Raw genomic sequence first — 25647 nt, forward strand, 5'->3', positions numbered from 1 at the left:
AGAAATAAAGAGAGATAAAACGCAGTTCACATATGTTATTATACCCACATAGTCTACAGCTAGACATATAAAAATGGGCAGAGCACACGCTAATATGCGACTAATCTAACACAAATGATATAAAGCAATTAAGCATTCCCTGGGTACTAGAGACATAAATCCTTCTAACACAGACAGACATTAATAAAAATAATACATACATATGCAGAATGCATAAACTAAATGTAGCTACCATGAGGCTCCGCAGAGAGTTAATCTGAATATCTGTCTTTGTACCAATTTATAAACGTCCTTTGGATTTGCAGAAAGATTAGCAAAACGGCGATTTTGACGCCGGCGCAGGCTGATTTTCTCGAATTTATTCACCAGCGACAAAACAAGCAAATTCACAGCGAATTCGCGCCTGGCAAATAAATTCGCCCATCACTATTGACGCATGAATCTAAAAAAATATGAATTCAGAAAACTTGAATGAAAAAAATTTAGAGGAGATTTTCAAGAGGCCCCTTAGTGTACCCTACCTCCCTGCCTGTATCACTCCACAAGATTACATTGATTTACATTTCTGAATTTTGAATTTATCCGATTTGGGTATTTTGTTATTATATTACCAATTATGTTAGCAATTTCGTAAAATAATCACTAACATAAAAAAAAACGAGTTTAACTGCGATTTTTCCCTTGGTCTGAAAAAAACATGCTTAAGTGAATAAATGTTTAAATGAATAAATTGTCTAATATATGCCTGGCTGAAATGTGACTTTCAGGGAAAATAATAATTCCACAAATGAACTTGTGGAAAATAAATCCTGAATTAAACTGGTGTGTTTAAATGAACATATACAATTTGTATGAGTTTTTCCTTAAATAAACTAGTGCTCAAAAATAAAGAACTAGTAAGAAAAACTCAAAAATGTATAAATTTGTCTCTATATATTACCTTGCCTGGTTTATTAGGTTTATTAATATTGCCTGTTTTTTGGCACAAATAAACATTGGAGTGCTGCAGCATGAATTTTTCGGATCACATGGTCACCCTTGCAGTGGAGTAAGCAGTCTGCACCCATCACTACAAAGAGCAACTGGTTTAGTAGAGCATTTCCTTTTATTCTGTTGGACTCTCTATATTAACTTTTTCCTGAAAAGCCAAGGATAATTTGCTTTTATATCAGCCATTTTTGTTAAATTTTTGTGAATCTCCTTGGTACTTAACGATATTCAGATCATGCATTTCAGATATCTGGGAAACAGCAAGAGAGAGATAATGAAAACAGCAAACCTTCGTAAAAAAAAAAAAAAAAACCTTAGAGATAAAGTCCCAGGTACCACCAAAATCAGATAGCAACAGTCAGACTCATAGCTGAGAAGAACTAAACATTTGATGCTTATTAACATGCAAATGGCTATCACTGACATATTTATTTCTATGTATATTTATTTAATTTATTATTTAGTACATTTTCATATCACAAAGCAATCATAGTGCCTGGTCAATCAAATTTTGTATACTATATGACGGCAGATGACTGTGTAAGCAATCACTGGCCAACAACATGGCATACCCTCCTGTGTTGTGATCATCTGGTGATTGCTCATAAAAGTCTATCCAACAAATGTATTTGTATGCGTTTTCTGGATTAATAGTACATGGGACTAAATCTCTGATAAGAGGGTGGTTTTTATATGAAACCAACCTGCATATGTCCCCAGATGATGAAATAGGGGAGGGTGGGGGCATTTTTTTTGAAATGGGAGATGGGCAGTCAAGATCACTGTCCTCAACTGAACACAATGGAGCTCTTTGTTCTTGAGAGTCTTCTTTTAATGAACCATTGTCCTCAAATACTTCATCATCCCCCATATCATCCGAACAAAAATCAGTGCTTCCCAAAAGCAAACTAGAATATGTGCCTGCATGAAGACTTTTAGAATAGCCATTGATTTCCTGAGACTTGTATATTGTATGGACACTTGAGGTTGGAGAGAAAGAAAATATATAGTGGAGCAAAGTTTTGCTTTTTGAGGAATCACTATCTGCTTTCTCATCCATAACAGGTACACATATGGATCCAGGACTCCTGGTAATTGCAGAAGCACTTAATGCATTAGAAGAAACAGACTGCCTGTGAATATCAAAGTTGTTCCGAACAATTGGATTTAAAGGTTTAGTTCTATTTTCTTGAAACAGAAACATGTTCTTCCCAAAGTAACGTTCTTCCTCTGGAAGTAATATTCCATCTGAACTAGTCCGTTCAACATAGTCACCTTTCCCCCATATTTTCTGTGCCTTTTTGTCCACATCGTTCAATGATTTTGAAAAAGGAATGGCCCTCGTGGCCTTTGAAGACTTGGGGATGCTGCTGCAACCCTGGGAGGAAGAACTGTCCTTTGAGAAACCATCTTGACAAACTATGGTCACAGTGACCTCTGGTGTCCTAGAATTCTGGCAGTGTGGGATTTTCAAGACAACAGCAGACTGAACTGGACTTTGATGACAACATTCAGAAAATAGAGGACTGGAACTGCATGCAGAACAGTGAAAAAAGCATAGAAAATAAAAAAGGATGAAAAGAGAACAGTGGTTGAAGTATATACATGAAACCAAACAATACAAAGACAATATGGTGAAGAAGAACACAAGAGAATGGAATTCAAAGAATTCTTGTTTTTTTTCAGATTTTGGCCTTCTCCTTGGAGCAAGGTGAGCAGCACAGACCTAATTTCAATATATGTGTTTGGTTGTGTTTTACGAATAAATTAAAGAACATTAATATATATATATATATAGATACCTGCAAATATCTTGGCTGGATGGAGTCACCGATGTCCGAGGAAAACTGCTGGGAGCAGAAACTGAAGTCGGGCTTCCAGCCTGCAAAATAAACGAATGCATCAGAATTTTTTGAAGCTTCTTTTTGACCAATAAAAGGTACACTTAGGGGCAGATTTACATAGGGTTGAATATCGAGGGTTAATTAACCCTCGATATTCGACTGCCGAATGTAAAACCTTCGACTTCGAATATCGAAGTCGTAGGATTTACTGCAATTAGTTTGATCGAACGAAAAATCGAACGATTCGAACGATTTTAATCAATCGATCAATCGATTTTTCTACGACCAAAAAAACCTTAGAAAGCCTATGGGGACCTTCCCCATAGGCTAACATTGCACCTCGGTAGGTTTTAGGTCTCGAAGTAGGGGGTCGAAGTTTTTTTTAAAGAGACAGTACTTCGACTATCGAATGGTCGAATATTCAAACGATTTTTAGTTCGAAGTTGTAGCCGAAGGTCAAAGTAGCCAATTCGATGGTCGAAGTAGCCAAAAAAAACATTCGAAATTCGATGTTTTTTTTATTCTATTCCTTCACTCGAGCTAAATGGGCCCCTTAGTTAAATTGCTGCAGCAAAATGCATCTGGCAACTCTGTAGTTTGTATACATAGTAAAACCCTAACATGTCAGTGGTTACACTCTTCTCATATTAAAAAGCCCTTATGACCTCCGGTTATAGTATAAAAAGTCTTGTAGCTCTCTGCATTGTAGCATTACCTGTAATCTGTGTCTCCTGAACCTTGGTACAGAGGTACAAGCCTTTTTATACTATGACCGTAAACAAGTTAGGGACCACCGTATGGGGCTTACCTTGAAGTGGTATGGTGGCTTTTCAACTTTATGATCATAACTTTGTAACTAAAAACCCCTTTTGAGTGCTCCTACAACCCCCCTTTTTGTAAATTGTATTGTAGCCAGAAGCTGCAGGCTAAGCTTCATGCAGTTTGTAGCACCCCATACCCACCCCTTTAAACAAATGGTGGTCCTATGTTTTTAAAAAATAGTCGTTGGTTTGGGCAATCTCTCTCTCTTTATTAAAAGCCGCAAAAGCCAGTGACAGGGGAGGATCTAGCCCTCAGACTGAAACCAACGTTCAGGAGACACTGATTACAAGTAATGGTACTATGCAGAGAGGTACAAGCCTTTTTATACTATGGCCAGAGGTAAACAAGTTAGGGACCACCGCATGGGGTTTACCTTGACGTGGTATGGTGGCTTATCAACTTTATGATCATAAATTTGTAACTAAAAACCCCTGTTTTTATAAACACATGCACTTGCATATATACTGAATTACTTATGAGACAGGAGACCAGGAAATGTGCATAGATTAATTGGCCAAATCAGTAGCACTTCCATTGTACTTAAATATATTTTAACTTAGCCTTTTGAGTGCTCCCACAACCCCCCTTTTTGTAAATTGTTTTATATTATAGCTTTATTTCCACTAAATATCATAAATTGAACATACAATCCCATATTATCAGCAGTTTGGCTAATTTTGACCATTGTGCCTGACAGTCGGGGCATGTATTATAGTTTGGAGGTGGATTTTTACGGACCCTCAAGTAACCATCTGCTGATACTTCATGTTAGTGGGTGTGGAGTATGTTTGTTTTGCTAAATTCTATCCCTACATTGAACAGAAATGGATACATAATTTCAACTAAAATTATACTTACAAATAACTTCAAAATAATTAAATGAATATTGGACGTAGCTTAGAATGTAATTTTCTTTCATTATGCAAAAACAGTTGTGGGTGGAGATTCCATTTTTAACTTGGACACCTGATTTCCCAAACCACAGGTCCTACAGGTTCTCAAGAGATTCTCAAGTGAAAACGCCAAGCTCCCAGTAAATGATTAATATTAGGTGACAGTTGCACCTAGAAATAGAAATAGTACATGGAAGTGCAGAGTTAGCAGCAGCAGGAGAAGCAGATCGATAAGGAGAAGGTTACACTTCACACTGACATTCACTTCTGCTACTGGCTTGGAGGCGTAGCACGACTATGCAGGGCACTCCCTAGCTGCCCTATTTGTAGGCGCTATATAAAAAAATGATGATGATTAAGTGGAATGTCACAAATAGGAGGAGAGTCTAATTTTGTGCTGCCTGAATGCACAATAAACTGCTGTGGCCTGAACAAGAAGAAAGAAAAGAAACAGCGCAGCAGAGCAGATAAGTCACAAATGTGCTAACCAAGCTCCTAGCAGATGCTGCCTCGACGGCTATGCACATGAAAGCTCAGATTCATCAGTCAACAACACCTGACACTGCACCAAATGGAAAATATTAGTCCAGAGCTTCATGCAAAAGGAGATTGAAAGGGTTAACTAAGCAATAAAATGTAAACATGGAACTAGTGGCTGCACAATAGCAATAATTATAATAAAAAGAATCTGTTCACACCTGACAATGTCTGTCCCACTAGAATACCATTAGCACTGGACATTGCCTTATGCTGAGTATATTACACACTGTCATATCAACTCTAGTTTTAATGAAGCAATTCCTATATGCTACAGTGCAATGCCACACACCAGCCAAACGCAACAATTAAAGGCCAAAGGATAAGAATGTATAATAATCATTTTATTACAGGGTTTTCTGCACATTGTGAGAACAGATATGATTGTCAGTTCACCTGACCCAAGGCATGCTAGGAATTAGTAGTTTAGCACAACTACATAGCCAGGCATCATACCCACACACGTCAAGCAATTTAAGGTACTATATATTCCGTTGCTTGGAAACAGAAATGCAGATAGTTGTATTTTATAAGTGAAAAGCAATGCCGTTTAAGCCATCGGGAAATGAGTTTGAGACTTTTGACCTCTACCCACGGAGCTTAAAAATGGTCAAAAAATGTCCATAATATAGACTAATATGGACATCTATACCCAATAAAAAGATTAGCTATTGATGTTCAATCTTCCTGTTTGAATAACTAGACAATATGTAATGTTAATACTTTAATAACCAATACCAATATCAAGTAAGACCTATATTCATTCTGAGTATTAGCTTAGACTATGTAGGCAACGTTAACTCCTTGATATGATCCTATCTTCTGGAAAGGAGCATGGCACATTCAGTTCTGTGGGGAGGTCATGCTCAAAAGTGGATGGGAAGTCACTGGTTGACAACACTGAAACCCTGAAAAGGCTTCTGACAAACAGACATAAGGTGGCCATACACGGAGAGATCCGCTCGTGATGTCGCCAAACGAGCGGATCTCTCCACGATATGCCCACCTTGAGGTGGGCAATATCAGGCTGATCTGATCGTGGCCCCTACGATCGTATCCTAATGGTGGCTTTACGGGCGGTCGGATCGCGGATACTGCTGCTCCAGCAAAATTCTGCACTGAAATCAGGGCCGTATTTACCCTCCTTGCCCCCCTAGGCCCAGCTACAGGACAGGCGCACAGGCACAGCAATGTGGGGGCCTGGGGTGGGTGGTTCGGTTTTGGAAATGGGATTGACCAGCGGTCCGTAACCGTTTTACAATTACTGTGGGTTACTGCCGCCCCTAACATCTTGCCGCCCCTAACATCTTGCCTCCCTAGGCCCGGGCCTAGGGGGCCTTTCCCTAAATCCGGGCCTGACTGAAATCCGTTTCTCAAAAGAACAAACACATTTTTTATTATTTAATTTTGAAATCTGACATGGGGCTAGACATATCGTCCGTTTCCAGGTGCACCAGTCATGTGACTTGTGCTCTGATAAACTTCAGTCACCCTTTACTGCTGTACTGCAAGTTGGATTGATATCATCCCCTACCTTCCCACCCAGCAGCCCATCAGAAGAACAATGGGAAGGTTACCAGATTACAGTTCCCTGGCAGATCTAAGAACAGCACTCAATAGTAAAAATCCATGTCCTACTCTGACACATTCAGTTACAATGAGTAGGAGCAACAACAACCTATCAGAAAGCAGTTCCATAGTGCAGCACTGGCTCTTTCTGTAAGCACATGACCAGGCAAAATGACCTGAGATGGCGCCTACACACCAATATTACAACTAACAAAATACATATTTGTTGGTTCAGGAATGACATTTTACATGGTAGAGTGAAGTATTTGCAGTGTAAACAGTCTAATTTATAAATAAAAACTAGACCATAAAAATTATGACAGAATTCAAGATTGAACTTGGTATATAAGACCCTATTCACACTTGCATATTTAGCAGATTTTACTTTATATTCATACTATCACAAGATCTGTCATTATCATTTATTTACCACATGGGTTAGTGTTAATACAAATTTTCATACATAATTTACAAGTTTCATAAATTATATGATATCATACCTACAATCCAATGTAATTGTAAACTCTCTACAATTCTTTGTTAAAGGGAAAATATACCTTATTTTAATATAAATCCTTTATTCTATTTTTTATATACAGGTATAGGACCTGTTACCAATAATGTTCAGGACCTGGGGTTTTCCGGATAACAGATCTTTGCATAATTTGTATTTTCATTCCTTAAGTCTACTAAAAAATTATTTAAACATTATATAAACCAAATAGGCTGGTTTTGCTTCTAATAAGGATTAATTATATCTTAGTTGGGATCAAGTACAAGGTTCTGTTTTATTATTACAGAGAAAAAGGAAATCCTTTTGAAAAATGTGGATTATTTGGAAATAATTGAGTCTATAGTAGATGGCCGTTCAGTAATTTGGAGCTTTCTGGATAACAGGTTTCAGAATAACGGATCCCATCTGGGTTCTTTTTTTCCAAGCTGCGCAACCAGTGCTTCAGCTCTCAGTCCTATAGATCATTTCTTAAAGGGATCCTGTCATCGGAAAACATGTTTTTTTCAAAACAGTTAATAGTGCTACTCCAGCAGAATTCTGCACTGAAATCCATTTCTCAAAAGAGCAAACAGATTTTTTTATATTAAATCTTGAAATTTGACATGGGGCTAGACATTTTGTCAGTTTCCCAGCTGCCCCTGGTCATGTGACTTGTGCCTGCACTTTAGGAGAGAAATGCTTTTCCTTCTCAATGTAACTGAATGTGTCTCAGTGGGACATGGGTTTTTACTATTGAGTGTTGTTCTTAGATCTACAAGGCAGCTGTTATCTTGTGTTAGGGAGCTGTTATCTGGTTACTTTCCCATTGTTTTTTTATTTGGCTGCTGGGGGGGAAAAGGGAGGGGGTGATATCACTCCAACTTGCAGTACAGCAGTAAAGAGTGATTGAAGTTTATCAGAGCACAAGTCACATGACTTGGGGCAGCTGGGAAATTGACAAAATGTCTAGCCCCATGTCAGATTTCAAAATTGAATATAAAAACAATCTGTTTGCGCTTTTGATAAATGGATTTCAGTGCAGAATTCTGCTGGAACAGCACTATTAACTGATTCATTTTGAAAAAAATTTTTTTCCCCATGACTGTATCCCTTTAAGCTAGCCATAGACACAAAGATAAAGTCATACAAATCAATGTTTCATAGGATTTTCAGACCGTGTGTGGATCATCATTTTTCGTAAAATGACCAATTGGACAGGTTCGAAGATTTCTGTGGGCTAATGATAATTTCTCTGCATGTATTGCCTATCTGATGATATCAATGAGTGACTGTCATTAGTATTTGTCGGACATAACTTTCGTACGATTGCTGTCACGGCCAGAACACGGTTTGATTTGTTCTTTTACTACTTTATTTAATCTGAACGGTTAGTGTCAGGTCGGAAGATGGTGACATACGATCGTTTGTCGGATACAAGGCTAAAATCTGCGCGTCTATGGCCAGCGTTACTTAGCTCTTAGTGTTTGGCAAGCAATTTAAACATCTCAGTAAATGAGCATGTTTACTTGACTCTGTCTCAACCCTCAAACAGAGACAGAAATTCACAGTTGCTTCTAAAGTTAGAAGACAAGCAAATCGAGAACGAGAAGTGAGTCAGGCCTGTATATTAATGGGTTGTCATGGCAGCATCTGATTTTATTGAAGGCGCGAGCAGACTGTATTTTCTTTTTGATGGCTTAGGTAGCCTTCAGGATTTACTCACTGCCAATTTTCTGCCGCATTGACCAATATCGAATGTTCTCATTTTCTTAAATGTCAAGACACAGTTTTTGGATTACATTACAGCACATCGTGCTGCTCTTTTGTTGTCTGCAAGAACATTGTGTCCATAATTTATTGAAAAAGAAATCAATTCTAGATACCTGTGACTGTTATTCAAACCATAATACTTCCATCAACAAGTGGACAATTGGCTTTATGTTCAAATTTCAAGGGGGTCCTCCTGATCAATAACCGAGCAATACAAAAAGGGCTTTTTAGAAATTTGAAAGCAGCGAAGAAAGGCATTGATGTATTCTTTCTAGGAAACATTGTAAAGTTGTCAATGATAGAGTAGTACAAAAGAAAAAAGTATAGATATTGAATCTCTGATCTGATCAGCTAATAGACTGCAGGTGTGGGATCTTTGTTATTTCAGTGAATGACGGGAAATAAACACCCATCACAATCAAACAGAAGGAGCTGAAGTTCATAATTGCTTGCATATAGCTACACCATATAGACACAGTAATTGCCGACCCAGTCGTATTCTGTGGGTAACATTCTGCGTATATTTACATGACCCAAGTCAAACTTACATTCTTAAAGGGATACTGTCATGGGAAAACATGTTTTTTTCAAAAGGCATCAGTTTATAGTGCTGCTCCAGCTGAATTCTGCACTGAAATCCATTTCTCAAAAGAGCAAACAGATTTTTTTACATTCAAATTTGAAATCTGACATGGAGCTAGACATATTGTCAGTTTCCAAGCTGCCCCAGTCATGTGACTTGTGCCAGCACTTTATAATCAAACTACTTTCTGGCATACTGTTATTTCTCCTACTTAATGTAACTGAATCAGTCACAGTGGGACTTGGCTTTTACTATTGAGTGCTGTTCTTAGATCGACAGGGAGCTGTTATCTTGTGCTAGGGAGCTGCTATCTGGTTACCTTCACATTGTTCTGCTGTTAGGCTGCTGGGGGGGTGGGGTTTATCACTCTAAAGCTGGCCATAGACACACAGATCCTATCGTACCAATCGAGGATTCGTACGATTTTCGGATAGTGTGTGGAGAGTGCCGACAGCTTTCGTCCGGCGGAGATCGGTCGTTTGGTCAATCGGTCGGGTTTGATTTTGACCGATTCCGCCGGAGCCCATTGCACATCGTAATCGGATTGTTCGGCCATACGGCCGAACAATCAGATTACCCCCGATATAGCCATGCTCGTTAATGGCATATCGGGGAAAGATCCGCTCGTTTGGCAACGTCGCCAAACAAGCGGATCTTTGCGTCTATGGCCACCTTAACTTGCAGTACAGCAGTAAAGAGTGATTGAAGTTTATCAGAGCACAAGTCACATAACTGGGGGCAGCTGGAAAATGACAATATGTCTAGCCCCATGTCAGATTTCAAAATTGAATATAACAAAATCAGTTGATTTCAGTGCAGAATTCTGCTGGAGCAGCACTATTAACTGATGTGTTTTGAAAAAAAACATGTTTTCCCATGACAGTATCCCTTTAAGTTCTACCCCTGAGTCTGTATCAGAAGGCTAAGAGAATACAGTTACATGAAAAAGTTTGGGAACCCCTCTCAGCCTGCATAATAATTGACTCCAATTTCAACAAAAACGGTAACAGTGGTATGTCTTTCATTTCCCAGTAATGAAAAGACTGGGTACTGGGGTGTTTTCTGAACAAACATTTTTAGTGAAGCAGTATTGAGTTGTATGAAACCTTCGCAGTGGGTAGCTAAATGAGGAAACTTCTTTGAGGCCACTGGGAACAACATCCAAGGGGTCGGTAAGCAACATGTTGCTCATAAGCCACTGCTTAGGGATTGCCGCAATAAAGGATGAGTACACAGCATATGATCTATGTAGAACTGCTGACTGGATTTACACTGTTTTACAGGCACTGGTGCAGTAACAGTGCCCTTTAGTAAACTGCTGTGTACTGTAAGAGATTGCATTGTGAAACTTTCACAACAGGACCATTATATTTAAATGACTAGTAAAGTCTTATACAAAGCAAGCAATCATTGCATAGGACTGGTCTGTTCTTCCCACAAGCCTCATCTAACACGCTGCATCAAGGGAACATTGGCAAGCAACACAATAACTTTCCTGTACATGCTAGTGACCTCATCAGGGAATGAGGGGGCACAAGAAGCTGGCAGGGCAAGTCACTAGTATTATTACATTCTGAGCCTTGGCATTTAGTTTATATGGAGCTGATCTAAGACTGAAAGCTAGGCAATGATCACTTGATTCTTAGTATAGTTTATGTCAGGGTTTTCCTTACTGTTTAATAAAATGAGACAAAAAACAGCAGTAGCAATCCTAGAGGGGGGCGGGCCCTGGTGCGTGACGCGCAGCCGGGCCCCGCCCCCTCCGTACGGCCGCATTTGTTAGTGGCGCACAGACTGCCGGGGGGCCCTGAGGGGGTGCGGGCACTGGCCCGCTCGCACCCCCTGCTCCCCCGGTAGTTCCGCCACTGCAAAGCAGACCGTTAGTAAAACACCACGATCAAAGGGGTAACTCGTCTTATTGCATTCCAACAATGCTGTTTTTCTTAAAAATATGATCTTTTTTCCCCCTCTGTTTTATTAGAATCAGCTTAGCATGCCTAATCACCAACTCTCTAAACCGTTGCCATTTCATACGTAAATTACTCTAATTTAAATCTGTTACAGAGTAAATGTAGGTGTTGATATATTAGTTGCAATGCTGGAACCACTTCAAAACAATAAAGGGAACACATACCTCAATATTTAAAATGTCCATTTTATAAAAAGAACAAAGTCTGAAAGCAGTGAAAAGGGGTTGCTTGTGTTGAAAGAACTCATTTTCCGAAGGCAAAGAAGCCCTTTAAAGGAGAACTAAACCCTAAAAATGAACATGGATAAAAAAAATGCCACATTTTATATACTGAATTTATTGCACCAGCCTAAAATTTCAGCTTCTTAATAGCAGCAATGATCCAGGAGTTCAAACTTGTCACAGTGAAATTCCGCCACTCTCCATTCATTTCTATGGGATTTTTATAGGCATATTTATCAAAGGGTGAACTTTCACTTTCACCCATTGATAAATACGCCTTTCAAAATCCCATAGAAATGAATTGAGAGCTGCGGAATTTCACTCTAGTGGCGGAACTTCACTCTTTGATAAATTTACCCCTAGGGGTCGTCACAAATTATCAAGCAGAAAATGAGGGTTGTCTGTAATATAAGCTGATGCTACAAGGCTGATTATTAAATTCTGATGCTAATTGCACTGGTTTCTGTGCTGCCATGTAGTAATTATCTGTATTAATTACTAATCAGCCTTATATTGTGGCATTTCTATTCTATGTGTACTGTATATTGTGAGTGGGTCCCTAAGCTCAGTAAATGACAGCAGCACAGAGCATGTGCAGTGAATCAGCAGAAAAGAAGATGGGGAGCTACTGTGGCATCTTTGGAAAAACAGATCTTTACTGCTAAAGGGCTGTGGTTGCTTTGGGCTGGTACAGAAGCACAAACCATTATGTACAACATTTCTATCCTACTTATTTTGTTAGGCTTTAGTTCTTCTTTAAGAAGTAGAAACAGGGCAAGATGTCTACTTCCACTGGCAGAAAGCTGTGATACTAGCTTTCCAGCACAAAAGCACTTTTTAGTGTATGCCTTTTCTCAAGTTTTTGTATTGTTGCCTCTTTACATTGCCATCATTTGCAACACAATACATTTTTGCTGAATCCCAAAGCATTTTCTACCCATCTATCAACGTAATTATGTTGCTTATTCTTGGCATATTACAGTCTTTCAAGTTCTCCTAATAAAATGCATATCTTCCTCTGGAGAATAAGATCTGCAAAATCCATGCTTTATGTAGTGCAACTCTAGCAATAACATGAAATAAGATAGCAAGATCGTAATCTGAAACGAAAATGTAAAAGAATGATCCACGCAGACCTATTTAACCTGGGAAATTAATTCAGACTGACAAAAAGAGGTGCAAAAAATACAGTGGAGAACGTTCAGTACTTTTGTTAGCACAAGTCACTGAATAATAATAACAATAATAATAAATCAATGTAGTATAATGAGATGAGAGAGGGAAGGATGTAGAAGAAAAAGTAAAGAGGAGAGATGGGCAAAACAGAAGATAAAAAAGAGCATTAGGAAATTTGAAAAGTGGATAATAAAGGAAAGAAAGAAAATCTGGACACAGAAGAGAAAGATGGGAGACAAAAGCATGAAACAAGAAGAAAGGGTTGAGATTGAACCTTTAAAGGGTCAGCACAGTTATGGGATACAATACCTGGAAACCCATTCCCCAGAAAGCTCAAAACAATGGGAAGGCCATATCCCAGAGACTCAATTTTAATAAAATAATTCACATTTTTTAAAAAGTATTTCCTCTTTCTCTGTGATAATAAAACAGTAGCTTGTACATGATCCCAGCTCATCTATAATTAATCTGTATTGGAGCCAAAACAATCCTATTGGGTTTATTAAATGACTATTAAGCAAGCTGGCTATAGATGTAAAGATTTTTAAAAGATCCGATCGTCATCGCGAGACCACGATTATCTCGAAACGATCGTACGATGATAGGAATTGTCCATCAACTAAAAAGACCATTTGCCAGGAAAACAAAGGGTAGCTTTCTGCTTGTCCCAGCAAACATAGATGGATTGCACTGGGACCGATAAAGATTTTTTAACCTGGATGATCAATTTTCTGACAGATGTAGGCCGAAAAATCGTAAAATGTACGATCGTTCGAATCCCACTAACCGCACGATAATTTCGAAGGATTGGTCGGACTTCGCTAAAATCACTCGTTCGGCAACAAAAATCATTGTGTCTATGGGGACCTTAAGGTATGGGAATCCAGATTACAGAAAACCCCAGGTCCTGAGCATTCTGGATAACAGGTCCCATATACTGTAAAAAGAGATCAATGATGAAAGCAATTTTGTGATGTCAGCAACTGAAACTTTTTACTATGTACCCACTTAAGTAGTTTATTCTGTATGGTACATTCATCATAACGCTGCTTGTCATATGAAGCAATACCATAGTACAAAGCAAAGCCAATATCATCAGTATTTGTATAATTCTCTGGAATTCCCAGGGCACTCAGCTATATTTCCTAATGAGATGCTGCATTTTAATTGCTCCACTGAGGCAAAAACCACACTAAATTGCACAGAGAACAATAATATAATCTGCCAATTCACTTGTGTTTAGCATTTGTGCAATCATGCATATGGAGGTGCGCTTATATCTTTATTCTCATGCAACAATAATATATTGAGCTCTGTGTGTCTATGCCGTGTAGCTTGTACAATGTAAATACTGGTCAATTTCTAATACTGCTTTTGAATTAAGACTTTACAATTGCCAAGAGCTGGTGTTCTTGCCAACACCTGGCCTATTAACCCCCAGATTCACAATAGATACAACACTAGCTCCGATGTTTCTAGGTATTATACCACAAGCAAATCTGCTGCCATGTATAATAATAACAACACAACCATCTACTGTAACTGTTGGAACATGCCTTATATTCCCTCTAGCCAACAAATATCAGTGGTTGCTAAATATGAACTAATTGCAGATAATAATAATAACAACAACAACAACAACAACAATAATAATAATAATAAATTGATTAAAATCCAGAAAGCCTGGAACACATGGCACAAGTATATGGAATACTGAAATACAAAAGTACTACATATATAGTACTAGTAGAGCAGAGTACAATATGATTTATATTAACATGATATAGCACTACAGCCTAACTTGCCCTCTCCAACCCCTTTTCCTCTGCTCTACTAAACGTCTCCCTGGTCATCTTTGCTTTCTTTTTGATCATTGTACTTTCAAAGTTAAATCTATTATTAGGAAAGGTTCTTGGCCTAACATTCATTTCTGCAGAATGGGGAGGACAAAAAAAAAAAGAGGCAAGTTGCATAGCCAGAGATAATGAGTGCTAGGTGGGATTGAGACTGCGGCTTCTGGCGAACGAGAGGTAGAACTAAAAGAGAATAAACAATTCTAAGGAAGGGTAGAGATGTGCAAAACAGAAGAGAATGGAAGAAGGAAGAGCAGTAGCAAATGGGAAGAGACAAGTTGATAGTAAAGGAAATCTAGAAAAGTGATTTCGAAAAGTAGAGGGGGCGAAAGAATAAAATAAAAGGAAAAGACAAGGAAGAGGATAGATTTAAAACAAGGGGAAAAGTTGAACAGATGACAAAAACAGAGATCATTGTTAAACACATTTGTGCAAAAGGATGGAAAGGCAGCACTTCGGTTAAAAGAAGAGGGTGGTATATTGAAACAGGTCACAAACCAACATCACCTGACATGTTTCGGGAGCAACTCCCTTAATCACAACTGTATTCAGTACAGCCAGGGGAGAATAAAATCATCTATCCCATAAAGGCTGGACTACAACAGCGACGCTGTTCAGATTTTGTGGGCCAGACACAAAACTTTGTAATGTAACAGCATGAGCTTTGTGGGATGCTACAAAATCCGATTCTCTGTGCTGCAATGTAAAATCTGATCCGATAATGTCAGAAGCTTTCTTGCTGTCATGCGACTACATCCAACAGGCGATGTATCTCAATGGGAATATAAAAAGTTATCTTGTCTGTCAGATGTTATCTTGTCAAATGAAAACGCAGAATGCAGCCTTCCCTTCCGACAGTCATGTCATGAAAGATGGCAAATATTTCATTAACGTTACGCATCACATTTTTATATCAGTTCTATTATTTGTAGTCAAGTACAACTACATTCCACTTGTGTGTTCTGTCCAATCTGACCATATCCAACAAATTATTTTGTAATGTGCTTTTTTTTTCCCATGCTATAAATAAAAACTAATGCTGCCATGTTTAGGATCAAGGAACATTTGTGTCAATTAAATTATTTAATACCGATTGTACAGGTAGCATTAAATAAAAACATAAATAAACTCCTGCACCTCCAAGGCACAGCTTTTATACATAAACCACATTTTGCCGCTACCTTAGCTGGTTTTTACAGCATTATTTAGAGGCATAATATGAGTGTATTTTATGCCTTTGGGCTCAGTCTCAGGGCCAGCAGCCTGAGCACGAGGAAACATATAATGAAAACAAAAGCTTACTGCTTCCCCACAAAGTATAATAAAGGATAAGGTGTCCATAAACATATAAGAAAAAAGCTGGAGCTTGCCAATCGCCTGTAGAGAATAAAAACACTATATTATTTTCTTTTGGTTTTCAATGTAAGGGACACTGCATCAAATTACAAAAAATGGAATGACTTTTACCAACATCCTTTAAAGTCCTAGAGCTTCTGCTACAGACACCAGGGGCATATGTATCATTATAGGTTTTCAAACTGTCCCAATTTTCCAGAATATTCAAAAGTAAAATTCCAAACCTGGCAAAAGGTCTCAAAGCCCTGCAGTGTTCCCTTCCTGACAGTTATTTGCATCTGTTGGCCAAAATAATTTTAAAATAGATTCAAATGGCAATTTTAAGGACAATTATGTTTTAAATAGATGTTCTGCACATCATTTCATATATATATATATATATATATATATATATATATATATATATATATATATATATATATATATATATATATATATATATATATATATATATATATATACCAAATACTGTACAAAAACCGCACTCACAGGGCTTCTTAAAGGTGCAAAAAAGAAATTCTGTTTATTTTGACGTTTTGGCTTCTGTACTGTACAGAAGCCGAAACTTCGAAATAAACAGAATTTCTTTTTTGCACCTTTAAGAAGCCCTGTGAGTGCGGTTTTTGTACAGTATTTGGTTTACATAAGTTTGGAATACTGCACCCAGGCAGCTGCTCTTTGAATACATGAGTGCTCCAGTCTCGTAGATAGATATATATATATATATATATATATATATATATATATATATATATATATATATATATATATATATATATATATATATATATATATATATATATATATATATATATATATATAAAACCCCATGATGCCGGCACTCACGATAAATAGTCCATGTGTCGGGGTGCAGAAACCATATAATTATCAATTCCAAGTCCAAAGAGATCCGCACTCACAGATCTTTTTAAAAATTAAATAGTATATTTTATTTCAGAGCTACAGACTGACGTTTCGGCCTCCGCTCAGGCATTTCTCAAAGTGATATAAAGTATATATATATATATTTAGCAAAATAATATTTTACATGGGCTGCATTTTAATCAAATATTTCAAATTTTTAAAAATGATTCCTCCTTTCTCTGTAATAATCAAACAATACCTTGTCATTAACCCCAAATAGGACATGATTAATCCTTATTGAATACAAAACAATTCTAGTGGATTTATTTGATGTTTAAATGATTTTTAGTAGGCTTAAGGTATGGAGATCCAAATTATCAAAAGATCACTTATCCAGAATGCTATGGACCTGGGGTTTTCTGGTTAACAGGTCCCATACCTATATTATAACATTATAACATCAAGTTCTGCATTACAGCTGATGTTCTTCGGCCGATTTCACCAATAACATCCCCTTGTACCTTAATTATATTTCTTTTACACTATAGTAAGACTAATTCTCTCCATGTATAGACTCTCTTCCACTATCTCCAAATCAGTGTTGTAAGAAGTTATTTGGTGCCATAGTTGAACTGTTTAACAACCAAGACCCCTACTTGGTCTTCCATACTCTGGCATCACCTTATATCCCCTACCCAACTGCTGGAGACAAATTTGGTTCTCTCTCCTTGAACCCATCAGGGAGAAGGTGAGATAATCTGTACAGAAATGCTATTTTCAGCAAACATATTCTTGATGTGTCAGCCAGCACTATAGAAATAAAGAAGTCTCATGTGACAAGTACAAAAAAAAAAAAGATGCATGGGAATAGCTCTATTCACATTAATGTAATGATTCACACCAAAAAAAATGCTATGTCAGGATGTAAAAATATGACATGAGAGCAGTACCCCAATTATCGTGCCTAAGGTACTGGCTCTTAGACAAGGCTTCACTAACAAACTATGGGAAAATAAGTCACTGAACTTTGTAGTCTAGAAGAGGAAAGTGAAGGCAAAGGGGTGCAGGTGTTGAAATAGAGATAGGCCCCAAAAACATGTAATCATGTCACAGGGAACAGAAGCAACTAGTACCAGAATCCTGAATGTGTGTTCAGACTATGAGATACAGCTTCTGGTGCAATTACGATGGTCACAAAGGTAAAAGAACATTCGTGTATATGTGCTATGCTGAAGTGCTCAATGCTCAGCTTATGGTCTCTGGTTGAGCCATTTTCATTGTTTTAAGCGATCATTCAGCAGATCCCACCAATTTCTGCTGTTCACAGGAGACTAGTGTTAATAAACACAGCAATGCAACATTTACATTTTACAAAGTTCACATTTTTAAGGTATTACCTTGGAAATATTGCTGGAACGGCTGATCGAATGCCCCAGAGTTTTTTCATTCTGCAAGAAAAAGTAGATAATAAACATTAAGATTGTATACTATTAAACAATGGAAGAAAGCATAAGGTGAGGGTTCTAGTCAGCCATTAATGATGAACTTATTGATATCTCTTATTGATGGACTTTTGACTAACAGGGTCTTGCAAGGCTCAGAACATATTTGTGCCACCTAATCATCGCAATATCACACAAAGTGAAAACTTGCTAGAAATGTGTTAAAGGAACAGTAAAATTAAAGTGTTTTAAAATAATACAAATAGAATGCAGTGTAAAACTGCTGTGTTTGCTTCAGAAACACTACTATTGTTTATATAAATAAGCTGCTGTGTAGCAATGGGGGCAGCCATTAAAAGGAGAAAAGGCTCAGGTTACACAGCAGATAAGCTCTGTAGAACATAATGGTATTATCTGTTATCCACTATTTATCCTGTGCCATATTGTCTTTTTTTTTTTTTTTTCAATTTCCGCCATTGCTATTTAAGCAGCTTGTTTATATGAACTATAGTAGGGTTTCTGAAGCAAACTGATCAATTTTAACAGCGCAGGGCAACACTACATAATATTTTCATTACTTTTTGGTGTTACTGTTCCTTTAAGGGATTCTAGGATGTCAGCCAGGAAGCTGGTTCAATATCTCTCATCTGTAACTTATAACGTTGTTAGGCATGAGGAGAAGAGTATTTATAGAGGCTAAACCAGAAACCTTAGGAAGCCTGTTACATTAAAGATGTAGTATAAAGCAGAATTAGAAATATATACAATCCTACATTTAGGCTAATGCTAGAAATAGGCTATAAGGGGGGATGGGCAGTGCTGAGGCTGTACAATGTAGCCAAATGAATAAAGCTTAGCCTAAATATCCCAATCTAAGCTTCTTTAGAAAATAAAATATTATAATTTAATCACATAAGTACCATGCCTTTTAATTATGTTATGTTGGATCTTCTTCTTCCAAAAAAAATGTAAGATTTAATTGTACTCTTGATCTCTTCTCATGTGAAAGATATTAAATGCATGAGCGCTATCATATATAGTATATCCAGTAAGTCTCCATCTGTCCTTGACCTGCAACCCTTAGCATCCATACCAACAAGAATATGCCAGGGTCTCTACGAAATATGCCTGCAAGGGGACTCTGCCTGCTGTATTATATATTAGTCTTAATACACAGTATAGTCTATGCACAATATAATTTAAATGTGCTGATTGAAAATGTTCAAATTACAGATATAGTGATTTTTCTCTACAGTGTTACAAGCATGCACATGCACATATTCAGTCGAGAGGTTACTTTGGATGCGCAAATAGATAAAAACCATTGGGACAGCTAGAATGTTTTTGGTGCCCACATCAAAATCGTTTTATGTTCCAACCCCTCAAACAATGAAAAAAGATAAATCTAGATTGTACAGTCCAGGAGTAATATTACAAGGAATCCAACACTGAACATCTCTTAAAATATGTATTCATATAGAATATACAGAAAATGCCTGAGTTGCTCATGTACAGAATAGAGACATCATATGAACAATTAATTCAACAGAAAGGAATCTGTTACATTATGTGCCAGTATGTTTACTTCTTTGAGCTTAAAACTTGCTGTCATCACTCTTATCGAAGGACATGTTGTGTTTCACCATAAATTAGCAGCGAATATTGCTAAACATCCAATGGTTCAACCTCTGATCTCTGAAAATTCTCAAGACGTTTGTTATTCCCTGCATCAGGTGAATGTAATTGGATGGTTCACAAGGCAACAGGCTTCTACTGCACAGCTATCAAGATCCCTGCCTGCACTGAGAAGCTGAGATATTCTCATGTCTGTCAAAGTGTTTCTGGCAAGGAAGACACACGAACACAAGCACTCTCAAGTGTATTTTGCCTATATTTGCTTAGTTATTTCCCTTAGCAGTTATTGTAGGGTGCTGTGCTGAACAGAACCTTTTGTGGCATGTGGGAGTTTTAGAAGGGATGCTATATTTGATACAAAGTGGTTTGCCTTTATCATGCTAGAAAACAGGACAAAGTCATATAGGGGCTGATTAATCAAAAATCAAGTTGGCGTTTTTCCTTGATTCGAGAAAACTCAGATGCACATTTGTTTGCCGAAACCTTGTATAGTCTGAATTTATTAAGAAAAAAATACAAAAAGTTGCCAGAAAAAAATGAAAGCTGTCGAGGTCATTTAGAAATCAATGGCAATGTTCTCTAACAACTTTATTTATTTTCCAGTTTATTAAAACATTCAAGAGTTTCCACCTCATTGAAAATGAATGGGACAATAAGATTCTCGCTGGCATGCAACTTTTTTTTTTTTTCGTGAAAAAACGTGTGCGGGAATGTTTTGTTGCATTTTTTTCTTAAATAAACTAGCATTCGAGAAAAAAAGTCGCAAGAGTTTTGTCTGTTTTTTTTGTCAATGTTGTTTTTCATGCACTCGGATTTTGATAAATCTGCCCCCTAATGAAGGATGTATTTCAGTTTTTGAGGTGGTGTCGAAGGCCTAATATTGGATAAAGACCTAGTCTTGGATAAAGAAGGTCCAAATCTTTGATAAAGAAGACCGCTGGTTTGAACGAGGAGTGAAAGAGGCGATTCATGTCAAGATGGAGAAACCATCCCTGAATAGAGGCGGGGCCTACGACACCACCTGTCTGCTACATACAATGCTGTTCTAACATCTGTACCCTAGCGGTTTCAGAACACTTCACACATCCATTCATACAACTCTCACAAGTAACACCTGTTTCTAGGAGTTGCATGACACATTGGATAATCCTATCACAGTAACTACAGAGTTACTAGGACAAGTCTCTGCCTTTCGCACAGTAGTGTCACCCTTTGTCATCCTATATAATAAAGATTATCATTTAGCTATCTTAACCAAAGCACCGCCACAATGAATTTCCTGCCAACTATTAGACTGTAGTTGTAACAGATGGCACGACAATAAGACCTTTGCCAGATGGCTGATTCAGAAGGATTGGATCTCACGTCAATCCTTTCGATATCTCAGAAATCCTGTGCCATTTAGATGGTGGATTAGATATGAGCTGCTCCAATGTTTCAATCTGTGCAAATCGGCTTGCACGCAAAAACATAAGTGTCTTATGTTACTAGCTCTCTGATACTCCAGAAACATATAATATATACATATATTTTAGTGCAGGAAGCCCATGGCTCTCTTGATCCAAAGTAGATGAGGTTTAGGTCTTTGGCACAAGATACTGTACTTTGAGATGTCATGTCTCCATATGTTAGACACTTTGTTGTCTAGTTTATTTCTGAACAATTACTGTTTATTTTAGAATGTATGAAGCTCTCTTTGTATATAACTCAAGAAAATATTGTAACTTAAGACATTATCAGAGACACCATGTGCTTCTACACCTGTTGCAGAACTATTATCGCAGGAACCCATGTAGCTTGAGAGACCCACACCGATCATCCGGCTCTCTCTCTAATAATTCACTTTTTTATGTAATGCCGCCAGTGTGGATCTAACCCTGTGTGCTGAGTGACTCAACATTTCCACATTTAGCATTTGCTTTTCTCTTAGGCAAAGAGTAATTAGACATTTACATTTTCATGTTGGTTTAGATGCAGATGTTGAGTCGAGTGCAGAGCTTCATTTGTGCAGCACAGGCAATTAACCTCAGTGAAAGTACATCATTTTAATTGCAAAAGGTTTGCATTTAAAAACCATCTCATGGGAATTTACCGTTTCAAAAGCCCACCATGTCTTTCTGCAATTTATATATATTCAAAGTCTCTGATTAATTTTACATTCTGCAGATAAAATAACAACAGGTAGTTGCATTTAATCACCAGAGGTCAATTGTTATCCTGTTAATTTTGTTGGCAGAGTGAATGGGCAAAATTAAATTGAATTGGTATAAACATCAAAGCTAACTGTTCCAGACTTTTCTCCCCTTACATCTTATAGTCCCTCTGCCTCCCCAAAACACAAATAATAACAAATAAGAATTTGATTTATCCAATGTGTCTAATGTTCCTGCAACAATAAAAGGTTTCCTGTCAGAAAGGGGAACAATAGAGTGGAACAAATAAAGTGAGCAATAAAAGTAGGCCTTAGCATGAGAGGGGGAACAACAGAATACGGAAAATAACAATAGGAAACTGAAAAAGAAAAGTACCTTTTGCATTTTATAGTGCTAATATATGTGCTTAATAAGCCCAACAGCCCTATGACTACAAACATATCCTTCCCTGAAGATGCTGCAGTGATCACTAAAAATATCCCCCATTGGTCCAATTGCCTGACTAAGATTGTGGCAGGTAATATCAATATGTGAATATACACACAGTTTGGGGCAGATGTATCAAGGGTCGAATATCGAGGGTTAATTAACCCTCGATATTCGACTGGCGAATTAAAATCCTTTGACTTCGAATATCGAAGTCAAAGGATTTTGCGCAATTCGTTCAATAGAACGAATTAATCCTTTGAATCGAACGATTCAAAGGATTTTAATCCATCGATCGAAGGATTATCCTTCGATCAGAAAATTGTTAGCAAGCCTATAGGGACCTTCCCCATAGGCTAACATTGGCCTCGGTAGGTTTTAGGTGGCGAACTAGGTAGTCAAAGAAATTTTTAAAGAGACAGTACTTCGACTATCGAATAGTCGAACGATTTTTAGTTTGAATCGTTCGATTCGAAGTCAAAGGTCGTAGTCGAAGGTCGAAGTAGCCAATTCAATGGTCGAAGTAGCCAAAAAAACCTTTCGAAATTCGAACTATTTTTCCTCTATTCCTTCACTCAAACTTAGTGAATGGGCCCCTTTGTATTATGAATTTATTTTCCCTTAAATGTGAAAACAGAATCAAAATACAATTCTGTTTTGTGAAAGAATATTTTGTACCACAAGCAGTCCTGTCCATGTACCAACAATGTTTAAAGGTGGCCATGAACATCTGATAAATGCAGTGGACTTGGTACTTTATGCCAAATCAGCAGCTTATTGGATGTTTGGAGTCCTGCACCAGGTTGGGTACCAGTGGAATATCTGCCTAGTGATCAGGGGCAGCATCCTTGATCCATACCACCCTCCCCTGTGGTTTCGGCAGGTTTCTTCTATTAGCATGCAGATTTTGTCCGGGAGTGATGCCACTTCCATCCCACAGTGACATCACTTCAAGTTTTGTGTGTCCCTGGGTCAGAAGGTAAGTTGGCCTATTGCAGGCTGGGTTGGGTAGCGGCTCAGTAGGAGTAAATGGCAAGTTGCAGGTTGCTGGGTCCCGGGTATTGGCCTAAGAAAATGGACCCACAAACAGCCTGCAGATTCGATTTCCCTGTCCAATAAAGAACACATTGGCATGTTGATGTGTCCCTCATCCAATGGGACTACAGAATCAGCCCGATATGGCCAGTATGTGTGTGGGGAAATCGGGCCAAGATCAGTCCATGAAATACTCATAGGAAATACAAACTGTAATGATCTACTGAGATCTTACAGGCAACAACTCTGTTAGAATGTCTTCTTGCATCAATATTGTAGGTCTTAGAAGGGGACCAAAACGTTGGCCTATTTTTAATGTGGCAAATTAAAGTATGCACTTGGGTTGTTTCATGTGCACAGTGTGCGAAGATTTAAGTATTGCGGATATTGTGTGTATATTATATATATATATATTGTTTCATTCACTTGAAACAACCCAGGTGTATATAAAGCATAGTGCAAACCTTCATGTCAACACACAAGCAATAAAAATGTTACTGTTATTCTGACTTACATTTTAGTTTAACTTATTTGCTGTTAATATGGTAAATTTGCTACAGGTTTGGGAGTTCTGTGAACATGCAGAATCAAAGACTATGGGGTTTATTTACTAAAAATGTAATTCTTTTTTTTGAAGAACCTCTAAAAATTTGTGTTTTTACTATATTTACTAAAAGAAAATTAGAGATTTAAAATTTAAAAATGTGTAAAATCACAAAAAAAATTTAAAAGTGTAAAAATCACAAAAAAACTCTTATTACAAAAATTTTGCCAGGTAAAATTTGTTGAGGTGCTATAGAAGTCAATGGGAGCTGTGCTGATTCTATTGGACCATTTTTTCACCAGGAATTGTCTGAAAAAAATGTCTGAATTTAAAGATGGGTTTTTTTGGGGTTTTTTTTTGGATCGTCCAGTGCTTTTATTCATTTGGATCATTTAATAAATTCCATGGCATTCGTGATTTTAGAGAAATTGAGTATATTTTTGTTTTCAAAAAGTCTAAAACCACTTAAATGAGAGTGTTGATAAATTGGCCTCCACGTCTCATAAACGTATGCCTAAGAAATATTATTGTTTTTCATTGTGTGAATCTCTTCTATATTATTCCAAGCAAAATATTTTTCATCTTTTAACTTCAGGAAATTCAATTACAGAGTTGTCAAGCATATTTATAACAATAGAAAACTGCAAATGGTGGGAAATTTGCCAATCTGATTTCCAGTTAAATGCTGGACGAAGATCAAGTGTATTTTCAACAGAACATTCCATGTCTTTTGTTTAAAAGGCTAAACTCTTGTCGGGGTGATAAAAGTCGCAAAGAGCAATATAAATTGCACAAATAAGATAAAAATTTGCATTTCGCAATCTTCCACATTCAGAATTTTAATTGCGCATTGCCTACTTTTAAGAAGTACTTGAAGGTGTCGTAATCTTTTGGCGCAAACATAACAACTTTTTCAGTAAGAAGTTTTATTACCTTCATTGCGCACTGGCGCAGACTATAAAATCCACAAACCTTCTTCCCCTGTCGGAAATGGTCGCTAAACAGTTTCCGGGTTCGCAAAAGCTATATTAAATTCGCGCAAAGGCAAATTGTTTTGCACAAAGGCATAACTTTTCTCATTGTGTATATTTTTTCCATTACCGACTTTTATTACACTCCCCCATATGGCTCTGGTGTTTGCTACATACAAGTATATGTATTTATTCACAAAATACATGCCCATAATATTACACAAATTCCAAAATTGTATATATGTTTGCTTGAATCTAAAACAAGATTGAAGCAAACATGCTTATTAAAGAATAACATGCAACTTAGTAAAAAGGGCACCTGGGTCTAAACAAGGTTAAAATGGGCAAATCTAAAAAAACATACTGGGGGTAATTTATCAACACTGGGCAAATTTGCCCATGGGCAGTAACCCATGGCAACCAATCAGATTGCTGCATTCATTGTTCTACTTGCAGCTGCCTTTAAAAAGCTAATCACTGATTGGTTGCTATAGGTAACT

At 37.5% G+C, this 25647-nt stretch overlaps 1 protein-coding gene across 9 annotated transcripts in view; it reads right to left on the reverse strand.

Annotated features, from left to right (window-relative positions):
* Nucleotides 1–25647, reverse strand: part of marchf8.S (membrane associated ring-CH-type finger 8 S homeolog) — a 153343-nt gene that overhangs the window by 4130 nt on the left and 123566 nt on the right. For 2 of the 9 annotated variants that reach the window (XM_018227543.2, XM_018227546.2), the window contains 4 exons: nucleotides 18339–18389; nucleotides 16302–16355; nucleotides 2793–2872; nucleotides 1695–2522 (listed from right to left, as the gene is read on the reverse strand). In XM_018227543.2, the coding sequence (XP_018083032.1) occupies nucleotides 1695–2522; nucleotides 2793–2872; nucleotides 16302–16355; nucleotides 18339–18389 (1013 nt within the window). Of the gene's footprint in view, nucleotides 1–1694; nucleotides 2523–2792; nucleotides 2873–11635; nucleotides 11759–16301; nucleotides 16356–18338; nucleotides 18390–25647 lie in introns of those variants that run through there. The other 7 variants (XM_018227545.2, XM_018227547.2, XM_041571087.1 and 4 more) reach the window with 4 other exon arrangements.

The sequence above is a fragment of the Xenopus laevis genome, chromosome 7S (assembly GCF_017654675.1).
Source record: "Xenopus laevis strain J_2021 chromosome 7S, Xenopus_laevis_v10.1, whole genome shotgun sequence".
Lineage (NCBI taxonomy): Eukaryota > Metazoa > Chordata > Amphibia > Anura > Pipidae > Xenopus > Xenopus laevis.